This window comes from Rhea pennata, chromosome Z (assembly GCF_028389875.1).
Source record: "Rhea pennata isolate bPtePen1 chromosome Z, bPtePen1.pri, whole genome shotgun sequence".
Lineage (NCBI taxonomy): Eukaryota > Metazoa > Chordata > Aves > Rheiformes > Rheidae > Rhea > Rhea pennata.
This window is the reverse complement of record NC_084702.1, coordinates 82,195,671-82,219,003: the sequence shown is the minus strand read 5'-3', so window position 1 is coordinate 82,219,003 and position 23,333 is coordinate 82,195,671. Positions and strand designations below refer to the sequence as shown.

Genomic DNA, 23,333 nt, shown 5'->3' with positions numbered 1-23,333 from the left:
AGAGAGAGTAAAAAAAAATTAACATAGATGTATACATACTGTTGTGTCGGCAAAATGCAGACCTACACTTCAAAATGCAAATTCAGACCTCTGAACCAAAACCCTTCATTTACTTCACTGTTATACTACAATTCAGGATCACATTCTTAATTTAAAGAAATGATTAAAAAAAAGCAAGCTCCAACATCAACAGAAACTAGCAACAATAGTAACAGACACAAGACAGTTAAAGAGTATTTTTCTTCAGTCATTTGATATTATTACAAAAAATGAGACTGTTTATGTGAAGTTTAAATGGCTGTTTAGTAGGGAGGAAGAAAAAAGGCTAAAGAAGTCCTTTATGTTAAGTTTAATTTCTCACTTTACTTGTCTAATTTAGTTAATTAAGTATCCTCCTTTCCAACTACACTCTCAGAGATTTCCAGAAAGCAGGCATTTTTTTTTTACTGACAAACTTTGACTTGGTACATTGGAAAATAGGACAAGAAAAGGCAACTCTGAAAAGATGAGGCAATTATCTTTATTAGGACATATTAGTATTTTATGTCAAGCCTGGGTTAAGCCCTACCTTATATGAATGAACATTACTAACACAGTCCTACGGATCAAAGGTTGGCAGGGTGGATGGGATCCCTGAGACAGGACAGCTACGAGGTGGTTATCAAGCTGCCCTCCAGCACCCTGCAGTTGTTTGCTAGTGATCTGTCCTCACTGTTTTATTTCTAGAATTTAACATTAGGTAAACAACGAGCCAGAAGGAAAGAACTCCTCTGCCTCCTTCCCGTCTGGTTTCTGAAAGCAGTATCATATAGCACTGAGCCTACAAAAGAGATGACTGATTCAGGCAGAGCTGGGCTTCAGCTGTATTGCTGAGATTCATACATGAATGCAGACCCAACGGTGGTAAGTCAGTATGATTCTGGGCCAACATAGGTGACTGAAGCCAAGAAAATTTAACATATTGAACACAGGTTTGCTATCAGGAAGGTCTCTTTTCCATCCAAAAGACTTGCCCATTACAATGGCAGTGCTCTAATGGTCTCCTGGGCTGCCCTTTAGTACAGTCCTCTCCCGGATTGCATGTCCCGGCATCCCGAGCCTAATTATTCTTCCTATAAGCGACTTCAGACACCAAAACATTCAATACCTTCTTGATTCAGAGACTATAAGAATACTGTGAAGTCCTTTAAACATAATCCTTCTACTTTAGTTTCTTATTTCATCAAAAACATTGAAACATAACATATTACCATAGAACTGGGAGTGCTAAATCTACAGTCCAGATGTTGGCCACTTGTTATAACTAGCTGTTAACAATTCTCTTGTAGCTAGCAATTAGAGGAAAGTGAGACATTTATTTTGCCAGAAAGATACTCTCCCATCTGCAGGAATTATTGTAGGTTATTTCTATAGATTTAAATGATCTCCTCCTAAGCATCTCTCTATCCCTTTCCGTTCTATTTTCCCCCAGGTCTTCGCCCTGTTGGTTCATGCCTAGCCATGTCAAACAATTACCCTTCCTGCAGCTGGGCTGCAGCTCTGCCCTTAAGCAGCATTCATCTCCCTGCATGCTCTTCTGCTTTTACCTACACCCTGTTGCTGTTGTTTGCTTCCCTCCTGCCCAGTTCAATTAACAATTTGGCCCTACTCCTATACACACATCCTAAATGTAAAGACCCTAGCATTTCTGAGTAAAAGCAGTAATACTGAGTATGTATTCTGATTCTCTAATTTTGTCCTCACAAATGTCTGAATCATTTGCAGTGAAACATGCTAAAAAGAATACTGGTCAAAAGTACAAATATTGCCATGGAAAACTACAGCCAATGCAGTTAAAATGTACCCAAGTTGTAAGCAACTGAGAATAATTCTGTAATGGGAGACGCTGACAAATCCTAACTTGTGTAAGCATAGCTCCTAGCTCTACCTAAAGTCAGATAACGCTCCTGAAGAAATTGTTTTTTTAAAGAAATAAGTATCTACAGATATAAAAATGTTACAACAACATCTGAATAATAAAAAAAGCCTAATTACATGAATAAGGCATACATTGCAATATATGGAATTTGCCTAACTAGTTAAAAAAGCAGCAATTACTAGTAGATCAAATGAAACCGAATATAGGACTTTCTATTGCTGTACGAGAGCACCAATTAAGGTATCTAGCATAAGTTTGAGACGATTCTTAAACAGGAACTAGTTCAAAAACAAAATATCTGGGCCTTCTACGTCTAAACACCTTTGGTCTGCCTTCCACTCCTTTCTCTAGTCTTTAAAAAATCAGCCATTTTTCCAGGATTTCTGATCTTGTTTTCAATGTAACCTCAAAAACCACAGAGGTTGCAAGTGCCGCAATTGAGCCAAAAATGCAGAACACTGGTTTTAGCAACAAGAAAAGATGTCTGATTTTCCCATATGTTGTATATTTACTGAGTCACTGCAAGATAATCCAACTCAATTATGTGCTATTATTCTGGATTATCGTACTTCACAATGGTGTAATAACTTCAACTGTTACCCAGTGTCTTTTGATCAAGCAAATAAGGTACAAGAAATTTCAGCACTGCTAACAGATTTGATGTTTTAAAAGCAAAGTAACAGAGTATACTTAAAAACATATAGCTAACAAATTATAGCCAGGGGGCTGATGATTTGCAAGGATGACAGAAAATGTTCTCCAGTAAATCCATTCATTCAGTTACAAGGATATTTTTGAGATAATTCATTAAGTATTTTTTCAAAGTGGCATGTGTTTGGGTACATGTGTGCACACACACACATACACAAACAGAGAAATATATTCAAGAGGTATACTTGTTCCCACCACTGAGTTCTGAAAATCAAAGGCTTGATTTTTGTAACATACTCAGCATCATCAGCTCCTCACAACTGGAATACTAATACTAAGAATACTCTAACTTAGTAGGCTCACTACTAGGATTGCACTAACTTACCTCCCTATACCCAGTATTATTTTTGACAAAATGACATACGGAGTGCAATGCACTGAGATATTACTCCTGTATCAAAATCAATATTCACACAGAAAAAACTTCTGTGCCTTTTACAGTATTTTCTGAAAGCATCTGACACATATATGATACATGACAAATGGTATCTAAGAATGAAATGAGAAAATGCCTACAAACCTTTATATGATCCATCATAAGCTGCTTCTGTGCATATAGAAGGGAACAGTCTGGACACTTGAAAACAGATACCTTCTGGTTTTCAATGTGCTGATCAAAGTGGCGATAGAGTAAAGGTTGTAGAGTAAACACAGTGTCACACATAGAGCATTTATATATTATTCTAAAAATAGAAGTACAATAAATAATGTCAGTTTTGTTTATGATCTATTTGAAAGAATCATGTTAACTTTTTTCTCAGCAGACGTAAGATCTGACATGTTTAAGCAACCATTTCAGATTGTCTGAAAACCAGTTAAAATGAAACTAAATCAAAACATCCTCAAATTCCAAAATAAAGGAACAATCAAAACAATAGAAAAAAATCATTAGGCAGTGCAAACAAGAAGCCAAACTCCACCAGTGTATGTCAGTTACACACACAGAGCCAACAACTGCTTAAGTTGCTGTGAAAGTGGAACATCTCGAACTCACGTTATAATTAAAGGACAAACAATATAACTGTTTCAGGTGGCAAGGGCAATATGTTGAAGGAGTTATTAATTTAATCATAATCAGTAAAATACTTCAAGATGAATTCATTTTTGGCAATACACATGGTTTTGAATTTCCTGAATGCCAAGTCTAAACTCTTGCTCTTAGCCATCTGAAGATGGAACTTTATAGCACGATAGTTCCCCATTTCACAATTACAATCCTTTAAGAATTGCTTTCTACCAAAGCAATGCAGAGACACCACCAAAACCACAATCTCCTCTCTCAGAGCTTATACAGCTTTTGAAATTAGCTACCTAAATCTCCCATTCTGATGGACAATATTCTAAAAAAAAACTGTAATAAAATTTATTTATGTTTTAGTAGCTGAGTAACTGGTGAAGAACTGCATTAACCTAATTTTAAAAGTGCTTTACAAACAAATATGCCAATTAACAAAGAAATAGGTAAGTTTTGGACACTAACAGCACAGTCCCTGCAACTAAAATGACAGCCAAATTTCTGTATCACAAAATCATAAGAAAGTTATTTAACAACCTGAAAATAGTTGTATTTTTAGCAGATCTTTGACAAGTGTCCAACCAACAGATAAAAAACAGACTGAAACCAGAAATTTAGTCCTCTCATCTAAATGCCAAAACAGCTATTATGGAACAATAGTTTGAAATTTACTTCATTTTACTGATGATTTTATAATTAAAAGTTAGTTTACATTATTCTAGATAATAATTTACTTGATATTTTGCTTGTTGATTTTGCTTATCTGTATGTTTGATTCTGTTAAGAATTACTTTGCTGCCAATTAAAAGCAGGCATCAAGCTAATCCATTCAAACTGTAACTCTTTTATGCATTCGTTTATAAATAGTAAATGACTGATTTTATTCTTTCAGAAACATCACTTTTTTTTGGGGGGGGGGGGAATGAAAGAAAGGAAATGACATAAGAAAGAAAAGTAACACAGAACATTGCCATCGACCATCAGACGACAAAGGCAAGTCCGACCCATCAGCTCGCAGTAGTTTAGGTAGTACTGCAGATAAAATGTAAGAAACCCAACTGCAGAAGCTCAGTACCGCTGCAAGCACTTCGTCTCTGGAAGAGCTCGAGAGACCACTGTTCACCGGGCTTTGAGCAGAACAGGGACATTGCCCCAATTTCCTAGCCATTCAGTGTTTTCAAATATTTCAAATAATGAAACAGCACACTTATTAGCTGTCAAAAGTATTATTTTTGTGGTATATGACATGTTTCTGTTATTCTGGCTACATTTTCCTCTCTCTGCTTATGACATACACTAGAAGAAATCTATTATTTGCACAGCCTCCTCTTACAACTTGCGTGTCCACTGCTTTCTGTAATGAACCTTGCATACGGATTGCACAGTCTGCACAGCTACCGCAAAACTTACAACTGCTGACTGTATGGGGCCAGACTCTTTTCAGTGGTGCCAAGTGACAGGACAAGAAGTAACAGGCACAAACTGAACCACAGGAGGTTCCACCTGAATATATGGAAGAACTTCTTTCCTGTGAGGGTGACAGAGCTCTGGGGCAGGCTGCCCAGAGAGGTTGTGGAGTCTCCTTCTCCCGAGATACTCAAAACCTGCCTGGACGTGATCCTGTCTAACATGCTGTAGGTGACCCTGCTTGACAGGATCTTGGACTAGTTGGACTAGATGATCTCCAGAGGTCCCTGCCAACCTCAACCCTTCTGTGATCCTGTGACTGCACCCAGTGAGTACAGAGTTCTTATACAGACGAACTCCCCATTCTCTCCCCCTAACTACTGTGCACAAAAGCTTCTTAAACATTATTCAGAGCAAATATTTCAGTTCATCAACTTTATTACTGATGCATACTCCTTTAGAATCCAAACTTCATGGATAATTCCTCTATGAAAGGTGTAAATGAGATTCCCAGAAACAGGGTATCTTTCTTGACTTTAATTAGTAAGGGAAAAATATTAATAAAATGTAGTTTCACTTCACATATCTCATGTCAATAAAAACTCACTTAGGTCTTACAAACAGTTGTAACGGAGATTGTAAGAGACAGCCTATGGAAGGGGAGGTAAGGATCACCACTCTGGCAGATCAGCTCAGAGGGGCACAAACAGAAATGGAGAGTGAACCTTCCCCAAGCACGGTGCTATTACAGGCACGCGCTATGGGAAGCACTGGCTAAGCGCTAAGGGACAGAAAGAGCCGAAATACTCACTTTGCGATGGATCATTTCCCTCGGCCACACACAACAACTGGGCAACTACACTCACTCCACCAACATCTTGGTCTCACCTCAGCAAAGCAGCCAAAGGTAATGTAAAGTAGTGACTCTACTCACAGCTTTCTTCACTCCATCCAAGAAAAGACACAATTCCCTCAGAAAAGTACTTGATACAGTTCTGTAGTCAATCTGTAATGTCCCAAACTCATGAAAAACTGTAAGACTATTTTCACAGAGGGCCGGTATTAACTGCAAGTATTCCCAAATTCTGTAGTACCAAATACTTTATTTTTGTGACTTAACTCCTGTCTCTTAGAAATACTGTCTTACACCTCCATGACCAAATTTGCCTACAAGTCAGGAAACATCAAAATTGGCTAATACTAACCAGTAAACTGTGGCACGAGACTGTACATCAAGACCTTGTCTTTGGCAGGGTGATTTTCACCATTCTGGTTCGTTACTCACAAACCACCAGTAACAACCAGTATTTCAGACTTCTGGAACCTTTGGCTAAGTACTAGACCATACGGCTGGGCTCTAACGACGGATGAGTTAAATTATATCACTCCAAGTCAGCAAGTTGCAAATAAAGACTGGTAGAATTCTAAATAATTCTTTGATATCTTTGATATCTTTCTTTATATTTTTATTAGAATCATATCTTGAAAATAGATACATGAGAAAGTAGAAACCTGTTTTATCATCTGTGGTAGAACTAGACTGTGATCTCTGCTGGAACTATTTCAGGTCTATAGGATATATAGTTATTGTCACAGGCTTACACAATTTATCAAATAAACTATGGCATATTATTTGCCCTGGCTTCTTCTCATGGTATCTAAAGTAAATCAATCCCTAAATGATCACCTTGATCCTTGAGTAATGCAGTATGCATTATTGATAACAGCTGCTACTGACAGGAAAAGGTGAACTTGCCACGGGAAATTCTGGCACTGTTCAAAATTTAATGGAAATAAAAATTCTATCTTTTTAAGAAAAATCAAGTCCTGTATACTCTTATTTTCTATGTAAGCTACAAAGTCACTACCCTGCTTTCACAGAAGTACAAGAACTGCCTGGTGGAGATCCAAGCTTCAGAGTTAGCTCTTTGAGAAAAAACTGTATTAATTTAAATTTCTACCAACATACCTAAGAGTATGTGTTGTGGCTACAACTACTTCATTACAAAGCATCGCTTTCAACTGCATTTAAAAGCATGACTCTCAATGCTAAATTGCTAAAATGCAGCTGAATGTGCTGGTTTTATAACTGTGGCAGTTAGTGTTTAGTGAGTATCAGCTGAAAACCCTGTCCGAAGTTTTGAAGGCAGTTATGCTCACGCAGGACGTAAGTTATGACAGCCTCAATCCAACAAGCTACTTGAGTAAGGCAGTTAGTCGCACCGTAATCACAGAACCAGGGTGATGAGCTACTACTCACTAACTGCTTCCTCCCCCTCCAGCAGTAACCGCCAGAATAGCCACTGTACATTCACTTTTTCACTGGTCAAAAATATGGTTAATACACATTCACGTATTAATATACATTTACGTATTATCTTAGAATAAATACACACACTGCAGAGGAAGATACTTTCATATAACTTCAAATATGTTAAACATTTTAAAGGCTTTTCCACTAGAGCACGGTATTTCTCCTTCCTATAATTTATTTCTCTAAAGAAATAGTACCAGTGGGATAATATACTGTGCATCAACAGTACAGCATAATCTGACTTAATAAACAAGAATTTCTCCAATACCCAAAAAGAGATCAGCCATGAAAAAATATCTTAAAGTTGTTCGTAAGAACTTATACTATTTACTTAAAAAAAAAAATCATATGTAAGATCTGGTTTTCCATTAAAACAATTTATGTATGCTACAAGAGGGACCTGAAAAGGTCAAAAGAGAAGACAGCCATCCACTTCTATGTATTAAAACAACCTAATTTCATCCCATAGAGATTCACTGCTTGTAACGTCATTTTTCTTAAGGCTAATTATTTACAGTATCTATTTTGATGAACAACCATTTGTAACATAATTATAAATCATGTTATTCCAGTAAATGCCAGGGGCACACAGCCTTTACCAGTGAGCCTAATTCTTGTAAATAAAAATTGTATTAACAAGTAAAGAGATCCTCAGGATTGGGCTGGGTGCAGCCTATTTATAAGATGGAACTAATAAATCTTTCCTAGCTACCTTGATTTGTTCATCACACTGACACCTTGTATCCTTAGGCACTGCTGTGACTTCCAGAAGAATATCTAGGTTACCAGGCTCCTGGTTACCAGGTTCCATAATCATGCAGGAGTTGAGAAGCATTGCTTATGAGGGTAAGCTTTAAAATTCATGTTTAAAATATCAGTTTAAGCCTTTCTTTTATACACCAAATGTGTATAAATCTCGAAGGCTTCACATTTTCAACCATAAAAGGCTACTGTACGCTTCTTGGATTTGCTTTAAAATTTTACTTCAGAAAAAAAAAACATTCAGACGAACTTATATAACCGTATCTGCAGTGTTATATATTTGCTTCTTTTCAATTATTAATTTGTTAACCTTTTAAAATGTATGCCAGCCATATGCAACATGAAAGACAGGTAATACAATACAGATAAATCTGTAGTGGCAGATTCTTCAAATATAACAATAGTTCTTCAAATATAAATACAGAATATTACAGCAGATAAAGCAGAATTTGAGATATGCCACATACTCTTGATGTTACTCAATCAACATATTTTAGAGATATCCTCAGAAAACAACTAACATAAATAACAAAATCATTTCCTTTTTAAGTTGCTACCGAGCAGCATGAATACATTTAGTTAATTCTGAGGGAAACCTCAGGTCCTGATAGCTTGAAATAAACTTCATTAAATGGTGAAACAGCAGTCAGTGCAAGCATCTTGACCGTTGGCAGTGACACTGTACTACCTACAGGTGTTTGTGAAAGGGAAGCAAGTAACTCCAAGTACTGTGTATACTGGGAAAAACATACTAGCCATTCTGCATGAATTTAAGACAGCATCCTGGATAAAATGCTAAATTTGAAGAAAACCATAATGTCTTAAGAAGAGCACTCAACTGCAAATTCTGTCCGTAATTTACTACAGTAGTATTTCTTAAAATCTTTAGTCTGTTTATAAACAAATTTCTAGACGTTCATAAAATAATGTAATTATAAGCACATCTATACAAAAAGGAAACCAATGCAAGATATTTAATACGCAAAGTTGACCAGAAACCATTCAAAAGATCCAAACACAAGTCAAGAAATCTTTTGCACTTCTCCTATGCAAAACACCTTACACGACTGCCTATTTTAATCTTTTGGTTTTTATCTGATGAAAGTTGTGGAAACTTGAAACAAATTTTAGATTAAATGTTGGTATTTCTGAGCCTACTATTGAAGATACTATCCTGAATTAAAAGAAGGTAGGGTTTCACACCACTGAAAATGTTAACTTAGTATGTTTGTTGCTATTTTACATTGATGTAGGCTTAAACTCCTGATAATGTGTTAGAAGAAACAATGTTAAGCCAACTCTTTGTGAAATCTGATCTTAAAAATACATGGTTATGTCGTGTTTCTCACTTTCTTGAGTCTCCCAGTTGGTTAAATGCACTAGTGTGTTCTGTGCACTTTGGAGAAACAAAATAAAGCTAAATATTTGAGTATTTAATCTCAGTACTTCATTTGTACCTGCAGAGGAGAAACAAGACAGAAGAAAAAAAGCCTGGATTAGAGGGCAATATGCTGTAACTGATAAGATTTGGAGTCCAATTTTCAGAAAGTAGTTGGAGCTGCAGCTCCCACTGACTCCAGCTGAGGATTTGGGCAGTCAGCAGTTTTTTAAACTTAGACCCTGAAGCTGAATTCCTAACTGCCATATGATTCTTCTGCTTTCTTCAGTAAACCATCTACTGCAATTATGCCTGATGTCCTAATTGCAGAATGGAAACATTTCTGCCTTAACTCAGGCTGGAAAAGGTTTAATGGCAGGCACTTCACTTAGTAACACACTAAAACTGTCTCCTCAAGTCATGAGAGTCTTGGGGAAGCAAAAACCTTGTCACCAGTCCCAAAACCTGTGGCTATCATTGAGGAAATGAATAGCAGACAGGGAGAGGAACAGGTCCTGCAGGAAAAACATTGACAAGAAAGCAGCTACCTGATCAAAAGAACCCTGTATTGCAGAGAGCTCTACCGTGAGGTCAGCCCAGAGAAAACGACTGGTACTTCTAAACCGATCTAACACAAATAAATACCCTAACTCCCTTACTCCTGTGATTTGAAGGTACAGAAGGAACCATGTTTCTGGTACTCAACAAAACTCTCTCAAAGTATGTAATAGAGGAAATCATTCTTTCCTGCCTTTTCAACCAGATGTTATGAAATCATACCTCTACCTAAGTGCTGAGGTGTCCTAGCAGTTCCTTTTGGAATCACTTTATCTTAGTTCACAGTAAAATGCAGGTGAGATAATTACATTAAAAATAAGCAACACAGATGAGTAACTTGTTTGAAATGTTTTTGTAATTACTGTATTACTGTCTTGTGCAGTGCTGTGTTTAAAGAACTGTTATCACTACATTCACGGAAACCTAACTTTTACCAAATAAATTGCCAGCTAAAAACTCATGGATACATAACATGTATTCCCACACATTACCAACAGGATGACACTATGCAGAGTATGTGACTTACAAGATAATAAATACAGGAGAGAATGCAATTTCACAAGTTATTAAAAGGCAGGCAAGTGCAGTAAAAGATTAATTTTGCTTACTTTGGTTCGCCTATCTTGATACCCGGGTGTTGTGTATAAGCATGGGAATGTGTGCTGGGAGCAGATTTAAATGCCATGGGACAGATCGGACACTTGTAAAAAACTTCACAATGAGAACCTTGAATATGAGACTTGAGAGCCGCCACGTCAGAGTATACGACATTGCAATGTACGCAGCTGCAAAAAGAGTGGAAAAGAGTCAGTTCAGCCTAGCAAAACACAGTATTAAAAGAAATGGAATCAACACTGATTTTCAAGCAAGTGGAAGAGGTAAACCTATATACACAAATTGATAAAACTACACTATTCTGTCAATTTAAAAGTATAGACAACACAGTAAGAATCAATCACAGATTTGTATATCAAAGAGGAGGAGTAAAGAAGTTACCCAAAGATGATTTGAAAATTGAAGAGTACGTTTCTGTGGTATTACAACAAACAGACTGAAGGGTCAACACAGGAATACTGTATTGATTGTAAAAAGAATGCTTAAATCCTCTGCAGATTTGTAAAGAGATTTTACAAAAAGCATTTTTATCACATGCAATGGATTGTGTGAAGTACACCACAGTAATGTAGAAACTACCACCAAATGGAAAATCAGTAAGCAAAACATTCCTATCATTTCCCTTGCTTAGATTTTATGAAAACATTGATAATGATTTTATGTGCAAGCGATCAAATCAATGCTCAGATTTAAGAAAAAACAGTAAATTTTAATTCAGGACAACTAAACTTGAGCTCTACAATCACATCAATATATCAGATTGGATTTCTGAAAATATTTTTCAAAAACATACTTCTGCAATGTCGAAAATTTGTGACCCTTCCGCATCTATTCTAAAAAACAATTAAAAATTTAATTAATATTAGAATGTAGTAATTTCTGAACACAATGGCCCCTTTTATGCCACCCATCTCCAGTGCTACATGCCACCAAAAAAGTCCAAAAATACACTGCATTAGGCAATTACAGGATAATCTTTAAAAAAATTCTTATTGAGCAGCATTTTTCAGTAAAGGATTTACAGTTTAAAAGGCTTCTACCTTTCAAAAATTTTAATTTTGGCTTATATCATGGTAGCATTCTTGTTGCCATATACATATCAAGTAATTTTTGATACTGTTCTAATGCCTTGCTAATGGCAATAAAGCATGAAATGCAATTATACACTGCATGCTGTAATCTTGTTTTCCTTCATACAATGTATCACCTCTGATGTTTGTGAAATCATTCTTTTTTTAAGCACTTAGTTTACATTCCCAATTCCATTATTTTGAATGTTCACACGCACACACACGTTGAACTATATTGTATCCACTTACCAATACATTCTCTAAGGTAAATGGTTCTCATCTTTTTCAGATCTGTTAAGAGTTTCTCTCCTTATACAGCGATGAACATTTCATCACAGTGGTAGAAAGCATGATTCTCTCATTATAGTGAATCTTTATCAGTTCGAGCCTGATGTATCACCTCAGGAGAGCTGGGTTCTATCCTCTCTCTTTCCCCCATCCCCCCCGAGTCCAAATCCCATCTGGATTTTGTTCTCCAGTGACATTAAATAATAAATGATCCTCAGCATCCACCGTTGTATATTAACAGAGCTCTTAATGCTCAAGCCTTTCTTTCTTGGAGTGTTACAATGGCTTTCTTGCTCGCAAATTGCAAGGCTTAAGGCTAAATTTTTCAGTTGAATTAGCTCCAGTAGCTGGCTTGAACCACTGAAATCAAACTGGCCTTGCACGGGTCCTTTGGAAAGGCAACAAGGGTTAAGTTTTTCCTCAAAAGCATGCTCCACAGTGGTAAGAAAATGAGGAGTGGTCCAGGAAGTAAGAAAATAGTTTTTCCAGATATTGCTTTTCCTTGTCTGTACATTTTTGGTTTAGCTTCACTGTATAAAGAAATTTTGACTCAGTATGGTATTTTTAAAAATAAATCTTGAAATTTTAGTAACACTACCATTACCAAGTTACCTACAACACTATGATGATTCACAGGGCAAGGTTTGTGAGCCTTCTGGTGTTACCGGTACAGGCCATGAGTCCCTGAAGAAGGTTCTATGTCCAAACTCAAGAAATGATACAGACTAGAGGAAGGAGTGATGGAACGGAGAGAAAAGACACATAAGAAATTTAGGGCAATAAAGATCATTGCTTGAGAAAAGACTAAACAGAAGAATGCAAATAAACATTGAAAGAGCTCAGAGTTGAATCCATGGTCTGATACAGTCTGGAAACAGACTGCCATAGCAGCTGGCTCGATGCGGTAAAGACGCCTTCGTCCTTTTGCAGAACATTTCACATCCATCCTAGTAAATGAACTGCAGTGCCTTGAGGGGAAAGAAGTTGCCTACTAGTAGGATTTTAAATCACCCAGCTCTAGTCAGGTAAGATGAAATGGGAGTGTTTGAGGAGCACTGAGCAAAGCCCAGCTGCACAGGTTGCTCTTCTGGACTGCTGCTGTGCTGCCATTCAGTGACAGTAAAATTCTGTAATAAAACCATCTTTCAAGCCTTTCGAAACTTGAAATTTCCAAGAAATGCCTCCTATCCCCATTTTCTCAGGAAATGGTCATAGCGGGGAGGGGGGGGAGCGGCAAGGGGAATGCAAGACTAAAAGAGGAACTGATGAGCACAATGAAGAACCCAAACAGCAGGACCTTTGAATGAGAAAGGACAATGGTCAAGTGGTGCAAAGCTGAGAATCTTGACCTCCAGCAACAAAAGAAGAGCAGAAAGAGTTGCTTTAGTGATGCTAATAGAAGGTGCAATATACCCATCAGTATTTTGACAGAAAGTTCTAGCAATACATACTGAAAATGACTGTTCTACCAGCGAGAGAACAGTCTAAAATTCAATGGACAAAAAAAAGTCTTAAGAACCTAAAATTAGGACAACACATCTGAATTCTCTAGCTTAGAAACTGTTAAGTCCTGAATCTGACATTTTATGGCTGAGTGAGATTAGGTAATATTCTGATTCAGTAACTCACAAGAGCAGATGTCCAAAACAAAGCTGAATTCTAATGCAGTATTTATTCCAAAATTTGTTGTACTAACAGCACTGTTGCCATGACAATTTTAAACCAATGAAGCTGTACTCTACAAACAATGCTTATGAAAATGGGAAATTACTTTTGAAAGCATAAATTATAAATAAATTGACAACAAAAGTAATCATTATACTGACCGAAAACCAACTCTTCGTGTATAATGCAGGCAGTTCTTAGTGACATGAGTCTGGAAGTGGACAGATCTGCAGATTGCTCCACATTCAGGACACGTGTATGGAGATTTATGCTGATGAATTCTCTGGTGTGATGCAAAACTGCACTGGTTAGGAAGCAGCATCTGGCAGATATTGCATGTCTTCTAAACGATAAACCAAAATAGATGAAACAAAAGGTTTGGTTCAGCTACATATAATTTCTTGTGTCAAGCACTGTAATATATTAAATAAAAGATTAAATGTTATGATTGTGACGTGAACTAAAAGAAGTAGACAAATTCTAAATGCAGGCCCTACTGACAAATCTTGCAGGACAGAGGTGGTATATTGGACATATTGCCATCCTAGGCCCAGCTCTGATCCAACAAAGCTCTTGCATGAACGCTGGCTGTGAAAGAGGCCATATGGTTACTACAAATTCTATTTAGCCCCCCCCCCCCCAAGATTACCTTAATAGTGTAAAAATCTTACACATAACCTGCAACTCAAACCATGTGGTTTTAACTCAGTGTACCGTAAGGAAAAAAAAACACCAAGTACATTATATTTAGTTTCTTTGATCCTTGCCCCTGATGAATTCTGATGATAATATTCATAAAACCAGTAAATTAGTGTATTATCAGGCAGCAAGTGCATAGATAATATATTTCTCAGGCAAGAAGAACACATCAAAACATTGTACATTTAAATAAAAACTATAAATAGATAAAACAATTACGAAATTTTTCTTCCAAAGTGCGTTAAGTTACTTCCTAAACTATTCTTTTCTAATATTTTGTTACACAAAAATAGTAAAAAAAAATCTTATACAATTGTTGATCATTTGCCAAATCAGACACACAGAAATTCTTAGGGTGCTTTGTGCCATTCTTGGGATGAAATGCAAATGATGCAACCCAGCTGTAAACACAGGCTTCAGTTCAGCTCACAGTTGCTTTCCATCACTGGAGGGCACAAACAGACAAAGAGTACCTGTAAACTGTTCCAGAAAATGTTTCATTTATGGTAATGCATCTCTAAGATCTCTAAGCAGATAGTTGACATCCTGTATGGAGCTATGCTTCTGTTTAACTTTGATCATGGAAGCTGCTTCATTAATGGAAACAGTCAGTCTAAAAGTCAAGCACACACACAAGTCTTTGCAGAATAGGTCTTTAACTCAACTTCATTTCATACTTATATTCTACTGAAGGGTTTTTTATTATTATTTCCATATGGGAAACAAATTACAAAGAAAAACGTAGTATTAAAAGAGTAATCTAGGACAAGAGTGGTAAGCCCTAAATCTGCACCTAAGATAAAAATCAACCAGTAAATCTTATAGGCCCTAAACAGTAAATCAAGATTGTCTAGAATTTTGTTGTTTTTCAGCTTTTCTTATTATTTTTTAATAAACTTAGAGGAGTTCATTTCCAATGAGAAATGTCACTGGCTGAAAATAATTTAAGCCTTTAAAAATCATTATTATTGCTTTTGGTTTGGACTTATGAACCTCTTCAGTGACTTACAAACATTTAAAAACTAAGGCTCCTTCATGACATGGAAATTTCTGAACATGAGACTTGCATATATTTAGAAATGTTATCCTTAAGAGTCTTGCACGTGTAGCGAGACGTACATTTTGTCAGAACACAAAACAGAACAAAATCTCCAGAGCTGTATTATAAATCATTTACTGACCTACACAGAAAGAAAAACTGAAATAAATAATTAGGATATAATGCTTTTTCTTGTGATAAAACGGCTTCTTTCGTAAAGACGGGTACTTCATGAAAAGTTGCCTCCTCCTTCCAATTTAGGCTACCCCTTTAAATCTCTTTTGAAAAGCAGTAAGATTCAAAGCATATAATACCAGAATCAAAACTACTGTTCTCAAAGAAACAGTAGTGTCACAAACAGATTTCAAAGGAGTCTGGCTTACCAATGCTGGCAACTACGCCAGTACACGTCTACAAAAATTAATCTGTTCCCATTTGCTCAACAGGAGACAGATATTGACTCCAAAAGCAAAAAGAAAAAAGTTTTACTAGTCATCATAAAAAAGGATAATTTTCTTACAAATAGAACACTGTTTAATAAAGATCTAAAATGAATTCTTAAACAGCTTGGCAATTTGACAATATTGCTGATATTCTAAGAACTAGTGTGTTTTTGTATTAGGATCTGTACGCTTTTTTTCCTTCAAAATATCTTGATCTAAAAGCTTTTCTGAGGCTGTATGCAAATACTCTCAAAAAACCCTGAATAATTTCAAGCAGAAATTCACACATACTGAAGCGAAAAGTGTGTTTTTATACAGTTCACTTTTAATGTTTCCTTTGTGATCACAACGGCCTGATGTGTTTGAACACAGCCCCCATCCAAACATACTCCTCAAATGTCCTCACAATAGCAAGATGGTAAAATACATAACATGAAAATAGAGAAGTTAAGCAAAGAAAATCTATCATCACTCAGATTCAGTATTAGCACTACAACCAACTTAAAAGACTAGCAGATAGCATTGAACGCACCCACTACCCTTGTGGAAGGCTTTGCGGGAGGGTAATGATCTGTGGGGATTTTGAACTATCACCCCGATGAGAACCTTTGGGACCCAGTCCAAGTCCGAGATTGCGCTCACACACATACACATATTCACTTTGAAATGGCAAGTATTTATCCTTAATTGACCAAACAGCTACGGCCTGAACCATTCATTTATGACTTTCAACACTGAACAGACCCTGTTTTGGGGTATTAACTCTGTGTTCAGCACAGGCTTAAGGGCAAAAGCCTGACTAACCTTAACTCCATTTAAAATGTGCTTATCACATTTCTTTGGCTTCAGTACCGTTGCCATAATTTATCTTTTGCCACCTACAAATTAATAAGCTGTAATACAATACTAGAGAATCTGGAGTGTTCTTTGATCACATAAGAAAGTGACAAAACAAAACTTCTTATTCTAGTAACACAAATATATGAGTTTTTCATAGTCTTTCCAAAGTATCTTTGTCTCCAGCACTACAAAGGAAAACCTGGATGCTATGCCACAAAAAGGCCAAACACCATTCCAACCCTAACCAAGTTTAACTCAAGTTTTGAAGTTGCAACAAGCAGTCTGCAAGATCCATCTACAATGGTAGTAACTCAGACTGACACAAAATGAAATAATGCTATTTGTTAAGGTCACAGGTTTGCTACTTTGACAAGTACAGTAAAATGTTTATTTGTAACTGATTACAGTAGAACATGAACAAATCTACTGTGAAATCCTAAAATTCAGCACTTTTGCTTACCATTTTGGGCTTAATGTGGCATTAACTTCCAGTTCTCTCATTCCAACCCATACCAAAATAAAACAGTGTGTGTGAAAATCATCACCTTCCTGCATCCAAAGTCAAAGTGCCAGAAAAAAGAGGGTTAGAAGAAAAAAAATAGTGGAGGTAGAAAACAAAGATATTCAAGACCTATGAGTATGAAGGGAAATGAGCTATGTAGATTCCATGAGAACTATACACTAGTATTTATAAATAAGACTAACATTAATTATCCCAGGCTTACTGCTTTTTTTCCTCCTACGAAGCCTATCACTGAGTGGCCCCAGTCCTTTTGATAAACTATTAACAGAAGTAAAACTATTTTGCAGTATTTGAGGATTTGTTATCATTATTTTTATGGCAGACATTATAGAAAGGTAACAATTTTATAGGAAACATCTTTTAACTGTTAGGGCTATTTTTACTGGTGTTTATTTTAAAGGCAATATTCTATCTTTACAACAAGAGCTTAAAAAGAAGAAAGAAGTAATAGCTACTTATTACTTAGACATAATGAAATGCATGCAATTGCCATTTCAAGAACAATTCAGTGGGCAGTAGGAAGAATGGTAATCTGCAAATAATACTTATTATATTTTCTATTATTTGTCTGCAAAATAAAAAAAAATCTTTTTCTTTCTTTCTCCCCAAATAAAGTCATCAATTTTATCCAACCTTCCTGTCTCCTCCTCCCAAAATATTGACAGTTTTAGAACAAAAAGCCAGTGTAAAGCACTAAGAAGGACAAGAGAAGTCAAATAAAGTATTTCTCTTTCAAGTGGAGAGGTAACATATCAGGAAAAAATATCAAAATGTTTATTAATTAAGTGCCTATTCAGAGTCTTTCTTCCACAACACTATTCTCATAGCAATGCTTATGCTGACTGATGATAGGACGAAACAATAGCATGGCAGGAAAGCAGGATGTATTGTTCTCACTAAAGCAAATGCTCAGTTAAATTGCTTCTGCAACGGGCACTTTGGTATAGCTGTAACACTACAGTAGGTAACATAACATAAAAAACAGCAGCACAGATGTGGAAACTGATTCTTGACATATGAAAAGGATGAAGCAAAAAATTAATTTGTTTTGAAAAGGATATCGCAACACAGGAGTTTCAGAACATTTAAAATTGTATTTATTAGAAGTGTTCTTTTAAAATGAATCAACATGAAAGTTGCTTCTTTTCCTCCAGTGCTTTGCAGAAACTTTGTTGTTGTTGTTTTGTTTTAATCTGGAAATCTATGGCCCAATAAGTGGATGTTAAGGCTTTGTGGACACCTCAACTCTTAAAAGATAGTAAACATCCAATAAGAGATAAAAACACATTGGTAGTTAGTAGGCAATGCAGACCTTTTTCTGTACATTCATAAACTTTCCTCCTTTAAACAACAGGCTAGGTGTATCCAATACTTATCTTTCTACCTACTTGCTGCTACATTTTGATAGTCCACAAAGTTCTCCACTCCTTTCCCACAGTAAGTCACCAGAGCAAAGAGTATCTAAAGGGACATGCATACAGAGCAAAACCAGCAGCAACAGGAAGAAGCACCATGAAGTGGCAGGAGGAAATGGCAAAAGGTGTTACTGCAAACCGGGCTAGTTTACCTATCCACACTGAAGAGGGTCACCAACAATTCTCCCCACTCCCCAAAAAGCTACTACAGCACTTTTTATCTTCGTGCTTCTCTGTTCCATTTTGTTCATTTTGTCCTTGCTTCGTCCTCCCAGCCTATTCTCACTGCATTTATCTCTCTCATTCACTTGCTCTGTCCTGTGAACTCCCTGCTTACAGACTGCCTTTTTAGTCACCTGTTTTTATAGTACCAAGCATGACAAGGTTTTCACATGGACAACTGGATCTTATCGTAACACAAATGAAAATTACAGACCTATTATGGAAAAAAACAACCAAAAAACAACAACAACAACAAAAAAAAAAAAAAACCCTAACACACACCAGGATAGGAGTTTGCTAAAAAACAGTTACTGAGTATTAAGCAACTTGTGCAGAATATATTCATGCTCAGTCATCAGAAATGGTTTAAAACTGCAGCGGGATCTAAGGATGGAATATATTGTACCAACTTTTCTGACATAAAGCTTAAACTGTCTTTATGTAGGTGTATCTACAGAATTTTACGAACAGCAATTCACTCACACGGCATTTCACTGTGAATCCAGGCTACTTCAGCCTAGATCTGCTAGCCAGTCAGTGAAGCAGGAGCCGAGGCAGAGTTACGTACCGCACACCGTCAAGATCATTTCCACTTTCAAAGGTCTTTGCCCACATTGCTATCTGAGGTGGTGGGCACAGTGTGCCTGCTTCAAGGCTCCACAGTAAGTCTGAAGTTTAGTAAAGAGATCCTGACAGGAAACCATCTGCACTTCTATTACCATTCTATTACTAGGGTTTCCTCCTAAACTTTTTATCCTGCTCGCCGCTATGACATTTCCAAGGATATTCCCGGGACATTCCTCTCCTGACCTGTCTGAGCATGTTGGCAGGCTTTCAGCTTCCCACAGAGCAAGGAGCTCCAACATCTAGCTCAACCCCATGCTTTGAAATACACTAGAATCCCTTTTAATTGGCACGCCCCAGTGGAAGTCCAAGTATACCATTTAATTAATGATCTTAACTCTTATAAGATTATAAAATACATCGCACATTGATTAATATTCATTTTTATTGAAAGACGTGTTTCTTTCAGATTAAGCAACATACAAATGATTCTAAAATTCTTTATTGAAGTAAGTGAACTCATAAGCAATTTTAAGTAGAAGAGAAAACCAAAACAAATAAACAAATGGTCACACAGCAAGAAATGCATGCTAGTGAACACTACTTTTTACTTCTATTTAAGAAAGACCTGAAGAAAACAGCATACATATCCTTTCAACAGAATCTGTGTGCCATTTATTCATTGCCTGGAGTTCCTGTGGCTACAACAGAACTGTCTAGCTCATTTATGGTCCTATATAAAAATAATGAAAAGTGAAGTCAAAATCACTTCAAGTATCACCTAAAACTATCATTCAGATTAATTACGTGTGCAGTTAATGAGGGTGCCAATTAAGTGGATTCCACTGCGTATTTAAATTCCAAAGCACAGAACAAATCATTAAAAATTCTTAGTAGAGACCATTTAAATATTATAAAGTTCATCTCTAAGAGCTGATGTTCAATCTTAATTAAGAATATGCATCAGTGTAAATTTTAGACTTTAGGGCCTAAAAAAATTCTAAGAAAACTTTAATTTAAAAAATATTGACATTAACTATGTAAGTGTTTGCAAGACTTTTTGTGATTTTAGTTTATATTTTTAATCATGGAGGTTCAGACAATTAACATCTATATGAAAGTAAAAACATCCGAAGTCCCCTAGGCTTATAGACGAAACATTGGAATTTAAACATATGATACTCTACTTGTCCACTTGTGTCTGCAGCCTGCTGGAAATGTGTAGCAAGAGATGTCTCATCTTGGAAAACTTCATTACACTCCAAACACTTTAGACTATGTCTACAAAGTTTCGAAGGATCTTCATCTAGCGGCATAGCTGGAATGATGGGTGTACTTGCTGGGGCTGATATTACTGTCCCAGTTATGCCAGACTGTATCTTTGTTACAGTATGTGTGCCAACTCCCACGGGGCTTTGAAGCATAGAGGATGTAGCAGTATTGCTCGAAGGAGATGCTATCATTTGATCTGCTGGGACTGGTTTTAAAATCAAGTGGGAACACTGCATTACAACTCCTTTTTCCTTGTGTCCACGAGCATGGGAAAGAAGACTGCACTTATTGTAGAAAACTAGATTCTTTGTACAATGATTACACGTCACTTCAATTCGTACACTCCTCCTGTCATAATGCTGGGTCAGGCTCTTCTCGAGAGCAAATGAGTCGCCACACTCCAAACACTTGTAACCTCGTGTTGGCAATGTTATGCCAGCATTGGCAGGGGGACTGAGGTTCGGGATGTAAACTGGGACAGGATTGACGCTACTCAGCACCTTATTGAACGCTTCCACTACAGAACTCTGTAGAGACGATACCACCTGGACTCGAGACACTTTTTTAGAAGGCTGAGTGGCTGCTGCAGAAATTATTGCCTGCTTTATTTGTTGCTGAGGTTTTGTTAGCACTTGGCGGAGTTCAGAGGTGGTTTGAGCACCTTGAGGCAGAAGATTAAGGTTGGCAAGATGGACTGTCTTTGGCACAAGTTTAGCACTGGCAAGGCTTGATGCTGGCACCACAACAGTCTGCTGCTGTATAGCATTGGCAGCTTTTATAATGGCGCTACTGGCACTCTGCACTGAAGCAGCTGATATTACAGTGGCTTTCACTGTAGTATTGTTAGCAAGCTTCAAATTAATAACTTGTGATCCTGCTGTTTTAACCGCTGAAACTGGGAGAAAGGCAGTAGCCACAGGTTTGATAGTGACCTGTTTTGGTGCAAGTTCTGCAGATGCAACTGCATTGGTGACAACTGCAGACTGGAGAGGAGCTCTCGGAGGGGAGGAAAGAACAGCAGCAGAAGTTGGTGAGGACAGGAGAGATGTCATGGAAGTTACCATAGAAGCAGTCTGCTCTAGCTTTTTACCAGAGTCCAAATCAACTTCTGGTAACACTCTAGTAATAGTTCTCTTGATCTCCCCAGAAGAAGTCTTGATGGTTTTTATACGAACTTTAGGAATTGCTGGTGTTGACCCTGCAGGAGAAGATGGAGATCCTTTGCTACTGTTTTCACTTGATACACTCCTGGGACTATCAGGCTGTTTGACAGATGGTTTTTTAGCACCATCAATGAGATTCTGAGATTCAGGTGATTTTTCAATAGCCCGGGGACTTTCATTCATGTCTTTTGGTAATGGAGAAGATTCTCCAGAATTAGACTGTAAATCCTTACTGGTATCTGTAGCTGCCTTTTTAGCACTCAATGCTGCAATTGCAGCAATGCATGAAGAAAGCTTTGCTGATGACTTTGCTTTGGACTGTGAAATGCTAGCAAGATTTGTTTCACTTTTTTCAGCACTCAGTTTTCCATCAAGTACCCTGTTTTCAAGTAGCTTCTCAGAACTGTCTTTCAGCGATTTTTCCTCTACCTTTCGAGGTTTAAAAGGCTCATAGACACTTAAATTCACAGAGTTTGTCTCCGTCTCTCTTTTACCAACTTTATTTTTATCTATATTACTTGAAACTGGGATTCCAGATTTAATCAAGTTCTCTCCGCCAAGTGTCTTTAGTTTCTCATATTCCTGCTGAGATACAGATCCTGTCAAAACATTTGCTCTAAAATTTCCTCGCATCTCTTCTTTATCCGGAGGGTCGTCTACCTCAATTTTTTCATCATCATCAAATTCTTCAGCACTTGAGATTGGGCTAAACTGGTTGAAAGCTGAGTCTTTCAGGGTAGTCTCAGAAGCTGACCCATCGTCTTTAAGACACTTCCCTTCATCTTTACTGTAGCTATCAAGAGCTGATGTTAGAAAACCATTATGCAAGCCATTGCCTGTGGAATGGTGGCTATCCTTGTCCATTCCTTCAGAAGAATCAATAGTACGTACATTTTTCACAATAACACTCACACCAACATCAGATGATGATGGTGCATGAGAATCTTCATCTGCATGAGCATTTTGTTTTATGTGGCTCTCATGATCATCATGTCCAGACTCAATAGCTGCTTTTGGATCTACCATATCTGGTATGTCAAAGGCTGCAAGAAGGTCATCAAAGTCTGGGGTCTTCATATCCCCCATGGTCATGTATTTGATCGTAAGCAAATCTGTAAAATAAGCAGAAAGTCATCACCTCAGGTATTTAAAGCTCTAATACCTTACTTTCATACAACATAAACTTATGCAAAAAGGTGTTAGTGCACTTTTCAATTCTAAAGTAACACTTTCAGAAACATACATTACAGAATAGCAGTTCAAGTGCCAGTATACAGTCAAATCACTACAGCAAGAGCTATAGTATCTACCAGCTTTCACAGGTTGTATCTACATTATTCCTGACAGATGTCTCATCTGTTTTTGAAAACCTCCCATAATAGACTCTACAACCTCCAATATAATTTATTCCAGTCCTTCACAATTTCTGTCTGTGTTCTTTGTTGCATAATT

At 37.0% G+C, this 23,333-nt stretch overlaps 1 protein-coding gene across 10 annotated transcripts in view; it reads right to left on the bottom strand.

Moving 5' to 3' along the window:
- ZNF532 (zinc finger protein 532) overlaps positions 1 to 23,333 on the bottom strand; it is a 57,036-nt gene that overhangs the window by 16,709 nt on the left and 16,994 nt on the right. For 9 of the 10 annotated variants that reach the window (XM_062599178.1, XM_062599175.1, XM_062599176.1 and 6 more), the window contains 4 exons: positions 20,634 to 22,993; positions 13,863 to 14,044; positions 10,672 to 10,848; positions 3,150 to 3,312 (listed from right to left, as the gene is read on the bottom strand). In XM_062599178.1, the coding sequence (XP_062455162.1) occupies positions 3,150 to 3,312; positions 10,672 to 10,848; positions 13,863 to 14,044; positions 20,634 to 22,973 (2,862 nt within the window). In that variant the 5' untranslated portion in view covers positions 22,974 to 22,993. The remainder of the gene's footprint in view (positions 1 to 3,149; positions 3,313 to 10,671; positions 10,849 to 13,862; positions 14,045 to 20,633; positions 22,994 to 23,333) is intronic. The other variant, XM_062599181.1, reaches the window with a different exon arrangement.